The sequence below is a fragment of the Etheostoma spectabile genome, chromosome 17 (assembly GCF_008692095.1).
Source record: "Etheostoma spectabile isolate EspeVRDwgs_2016 chromosome 17, UIUC_Espe_1.0, whole genome shotgun sequence".
NCBI lineage: Eukaryota > Metazoa > Chordata > Actinopteri > Perciformes > Percidae > Etheostoma > Etheostoma spectabile.
Window position 1 is genome coordinate 2675975 of NC_045749.1, and position 5666 is coordinate 2681640.

Below are 5666 nucleotides of genomic sequence, written 5' to 3' on the forward strand. Positions count from 1 at the left end.
CCCACCATCAGGATGTGCGGGTCTCCTCTAACTGGGACGCTGTTCTTGCCAGTGTGTTTCTGTCGGCCTCCAAACAACACCAAGGCTAGAGCAGCTTTCACCAGCTTGGGACGCACAAGAACACATGAGCTTAGCCTTGATAAATCAAGATGACAGAAAATGATCGGTTTGCCAGGTGGGAATGACATGCTGTTTTCAACCAAATGATAAGTATTCCTTTGTAACCTCTGATGCTGTTGGTGTTCTTGATCGCACAACTCACCAGGTGGCCGTAGATGACAGGACACAAAGACCTGAAAGAGGTGAGAAGATCAGAGTGTTACATATCTTGGTTTAAGTTAATAGCACAGTGTTTTAGTACTAAAGAGGACTAAAAGTCTATACTGCCGAATTACAGACATTGCTGATTTGCACGGGATTAAGATCACAGACAATCTGCGTAACTATTACTAATGACTAGAAGTCACCAGGTAACTCTAATCCTGTGTAAACAAGGCTATATTGTAGGTAATAAATATCTTACTGTACTATAAGTCTCAGAAGGTCAGGCTGTGACTGGATCTCCTGGATGGCATACAACTCCTTCAGACTGAACTCCTCCCCCCCAGAACGATTTTCAAGTGACCCCTGAGCTGACTTGGACTGCTGACCTACACATTTAAAGCAAAAAACCTCATTGTTCTGTTGTCTTACATTAAGTGCTCCGCATCACACATAGTACAAATAAACAAGCTTCAGTACCTTTAGTATTGCTGACTGAAATAGCTTCAAGGTAGAGGAGGAACATGCACTGATCCTTATTCCCCCGGGAGCTGCCTGCTTAGAAAAAATAAAGTGATCAGTGTGTACTTTGTTTGGGGGCCACTGTGTCAGTGTTTGGGATGCAGGAGAGAACTTCTTATTCATTTCCTCCTTCCAGAATTGTGGTACCTAAATATAGGCTTATAGTGTATACTGTATATACAAACATAGTTAATAAATATTTACATTTAACTAAGTACCAGTAAAAGGAAAAAACTAACTCCAAACTTCACCTCCAACCCTGGTTAGAATGTGTATGTCTCTGTGTCTGTGTGTGTGTGTGTGTGTGTGTGTGTGTACCATCGCTGGTAACTCTAACTATCCCGGTCACAGTGACTGTGTCCCCCGGGACGCAGCTGTCACAGAGGTCGGATGTCAGTTGACACTCCACGGTGCGCGGGATCCGTCCAGTCTCCCTCTGCTCTCCGCCCATCAGCTCCTGCACCCTGAAGAAGCACAAAAAAAAACTAATTTCATATGCAGTATGTAAACGGTGACTCAGGGTTGGAGATGCACTGCTTTTTGCATTAGAATATTTTCTGAGTGTGACACTGAGGATACTGTTTAGATTTTTGCAGTTTTCAGGTAAGCAGCCATCCTAGATTTAAGTAGTGCCTCCTCTTACAGATCAGAAAGCATAACTTCAAAACGTCTTTCCAAGACCACTGCTACATTCTTTAACCAACAACAGCAACAAGGATTTCAGTTCACCATATGTCGTTTTTCACTGCTGATTGTTCAATTTCATAAATAGGCACATGATATACTTACTTAATGATCTGCCAATCCACAGTATGAGTAAAAGGGGAACTCCTGCTGGGGGCAAAGGTACGACTGCGGCAGTCTGGCTGGATACACTAGGTGATAAAAGACAAGGTATACACACATTAAAAGTGCAAAATGAATCAGTAAACCTAAATAACAATATTGGTTTATATGTGTATGTTGAATAAAAATTGTGTGGATGTATGTGTGTGTGTGTGTGTGTGTACACACACACACACACACACACACACACACACACACACACACACACACACACACACACACAGTAATATCTGTGAAATTAATATACACAGTAATATCTGTAAAAACAAATTTTGTGGAAAGAGTAAATATGTTGGAAAAAGTGTGCATACCTTGGTAGGTGTAGCATATTTCCCGTGCTGCAGTGGCAGTGACTGTGTGTGCATGCAGCCCAGGCACCTGAAGGCCATCCTGGTACACAGAGGTCTGATATTGCTCACCCTGACCACCGTTCCCCTTACACACACCAGCCGTCCAAACACATTGGCACGTAACGTCCGCAACGCAGTCAGCGGCTCATAGTTATACAGCCTGTTGATGATTCACACAAATAAAGAAATCTTCCTTCATGGTTGGCAGTTGTACAGGCGTCAAGCAAACAATTGATTGTGCCTCACTGTGTGCATTACCTTGCGCTAATGTGGGGAATGTTGATGATTGGTGTAGCGACAGGAAGCTCTTCCTCTTGCAGCTCAGCAGCTTGTTTCTCCAAATCTATAGTCAACACCTGGGAAACACACATAACATGTACTATTCATTTATTAAAAGGCTTAGAGTACTTTAGAGTAGTATAAATTATGTAACTTGCAAATGACACATGTGTAGTAGTGACTGTGTGTTAGGGTGCATCAAATTTGAATGGGAAATTTTAATTTCAAAATATCATTTGCTGGCATTGCATTTTGTTCCAATTAACATAAAAATGACTTTTGCAAAGTTTTGAGGAATTCCATTGAGATTGGGTGCCCCTAACACATGAACTTTTGGAAATTTCGAAAAATGGGCAATTTTTAGTCATTGCCAAAAGGTTGACCGGGAAGTTTGAGTAGAACTTTTATACAGTAACATGTTCTATAGGGTTATCAAATTAAAAGTTGTATGTTTGCCCTTTGGGCAACTTGGGCATTTCTCAGAATTCAACTTTCAAGATTCTCCATTCATTTGTCCTATAGACAAAATGAATGGAGTGGCCTCACGTGGCCTTACCCAGAGTTTTGTGTAGCAGTGATGGATGTCGGACACACATATAAAGTTTAATTGACTTTATTGTTAAACACAAGGAGCGATACTGACACACTTAAAAGAACAAACCCTCTCTAGTGGCTAATTCACTGGCAACTAACAGGGCCTAATGGTAAGAGCTGACGACACTTTGTCAGGATATCATGTGGAATGAAGACGTTTGTTCCAGTCTTCTTACGCTTGACACTTGCTCCAGTCTTCTTACACTTGTGGGATGGTTCGCCCTCAGATGGTGGACAGACTGTATTAGTATCCTCTTCTGGCTCCTCATCACTCTCCGACACCAAGCTGGACATTGCAGTCATCTCCTCCAGCTCCTTTTCAAAGTGGAACAGCCTGGCTGCTGCGGCAGCTTGACGCTCCTCTCGCCACTTCACCTTGAGCTGCAGCTTTTTGTCCAATACACCAAATGTGGCCACTCTGTCGGTCTTCATGCTGGCCAAGAAAGCTAGGTCTTCTGCATTATCAATTAGCTTTTCCACATTTGGAGGCCACAGCGGAAATGTGGCATCAAGTCTGCACTCCATTTTCTCCAATTGTTTTGCTGTAGTCTCACTGGAGCGCTTGGCCTGGGAGATTTTCCGCAGCTTGATGTTAGCATTGACTAAGTCTACCATCTTGTGGCACGCACGCTTGTTGCTCACCATTGGGATGTTGGCTTTCTTGTAAAATGGCCGCACCTGCTCCAGGACAACCTTGGCTGCTTCGAACCGCGACAACGCTCCATTTGCACCAGGTTTCTTGGCAAGCATGCAACGTAAGATCTGGCGACCAGTTGGCAGTTTGGCACCGGTGATGATGCCATCCTCACTGGTGATGCTGGGGCCCAGACCAAAAACCAGGATGCGACTGCTAGTCTGGTAGGGACCAGTTGGTGAGGGCAGCATCTTAGAGCTGGATCCTGGGGTGGGTTGTGTTGTGCAGTGCCTGAGAATGAAAAGGATACAAGCTCAAGGATAGTGTTTAAAACCATATCTTAGCATACTTAATATGACTCAATTGTGATAAACCATGCTTGCATAAGCCTCAAATTTTAGCTTTACATAGTCTAACTTCATCATAACTTACCGTTACATCACTACCAGAGTAGCTAGCTGTGCTCGCAAATATACTTATATTTAAAATGTTAATTTACTGTAACAACTAAAATGCTACTCTCAATAAACATGAGACATCAATACTCTGAATATGACATTGACCACTCTAGAATACTGTTGATTTAAGCTTAATAGCTTAGCTAACGTAGATAGCTAACTGTGGTTAGCAAACTGTTGCTAGCTAACGTTATCTAGATGTAATGAACACCAAATACCTATAAATATGACTTAAGTATACAAAGACACAACTACAGATATGTTAGTAATATGTAATATACATACCCAACACATTTAACAGAAAGATCACCTTAGTTTCTTGAGCTGCAGTGTTGTTTACCTCAGATCTCCATGGCGACCATTGAGCACTGTTTACCACTTTATCAAAAAAAACAGATGTGTGGTGCACCCCTAAATCATCATGTATTGGAAAAATTTTTGCATGTGTGTTTTCTACTATATTGGAACACTTTTAGCACCCAGCCATGTCAGAATTCAAGAATTGTGTTTTTTGATGCACCCTACTGTGTGTTTGTACCTGGTGAATAGCCACTCCCAAACAGTTGAGCATCACCTCTGGCTGCTCCTTCAGCTCTGTGGTCAGATCAGGAAGCGCTTCACGTACGGTTTTGTCTCCAGTCAAGTCGGCATAATCTACAAGGACACTGCCCTGACGCTCAATCTCATCCTGTGCACAAACAAACAGTAACTTGCCTTTTAAATGACATAGCAAACATGTATAAAGCACAACAAAAAGTGAAAAAAAACGTTTTTCCCACCAAAAGAAATGCAAATACACTGAACAAAATTATAAACGCAAAACTTATTTTTGCCCCCATTTTCATGAGCTGAACTCAAAGATCTAAGACTTTTTCTATGTACAGTAATGGCTTATTTCTTAGGCTAAATCTGTGTTAGTGAGCACTTCTCCTTTGCTGAGATAATCCATCCACCTTGCATTTAAAATTTTGGTCAGTGTAGATAGACAGATAGATAGACAGATAGACAGATATATAGACAGATAGATAGACAGACAGATAGACAGATAGATAGACAGATAGACAGATAGATAGACAGATAGATAGACAGATAGATAGACAGATAGACAGATAGATAGATAGATAACTATATTGAGAAATGTTAACCCTAATGGTGAACAAAAAGTTACACAAGCAGACAGACTGACCTTGTCATACAGATCAATCTTGGAAGCGAAATATTTCTCAAACACTTTGATCTTCTCCACACTAGGTGAGCTCTCTATGAAGCCTGCACATAAGAAGACATTTTAAGACATATGTATATCACAGACATAGAAAAGGCTACATGATCATGACCATTATATGCGTCTACAATATGCATTATCATCATGTGAAACAGAGCTTAAAAGTACACGTACCGTCTGTGAAGTAGAGAGACCATCCTTTGTACCGACACGACATATCTAGAGTAGCCTGACAAAGGACTAAAGAGGCAGACAGACATTATTTGTAACGCAGGATTGTAAATTATGACATATATTGTAACAGTTTTTCATGCAAAATTTCAATTAAAAAAAACATTAGATGCAAGTATTTAATTTGTCTTCCGCTAACTTTGTTTTTCTCCCACATCTTCTTATTATGCAGTGAACTAGAGCACCTTGTTTAATACTCTACAAAAAAATAATTTATTTTTGCAGATTTATATATACATACAAAATAGATTATAACCCTAAAAAGG

General features: G+C 40.9%; 1 protein-coding gene across 1 annotated transcript in view; it reads right to left on the reverse strand.

The window, feature by feature from the left end:
- mcm8 (minichromosome maintenance 8 homologous recombination repair factor) overlaps positions 1–5666 on the reverse strand; it is a 14889-nt gene that overhangs the window by 4843 nt on the left and 4380 nt on the right. Inside the window, 11 exon segments of the mRNA XM_032540825.1 lie at positions 1–104; positions 263–293; positions 524–650; positions 742–816; positions 1102–1247; positions 1573–1658; positions 1941–2139; positions 2238–2335; positions 4483–4632; positions 5131–5213; positions 5344–5409. The exon segment at positions 1–104 is cut by the window's left edge and continues 1 nt beyond it. Coding sequence (XP_032396716.1) covers positions 1–104; positions 263–293; positions 524–650; positions 742–816; positions 1102–1247; positions 1573–1658; positions 1941–2139; positions 2238–2335; positions 4483–4632; positions 5131–5213; positions 5344–5386 — 1142 coding nt within the window. The 5' untranslated portion in view covers positions 5387–5409.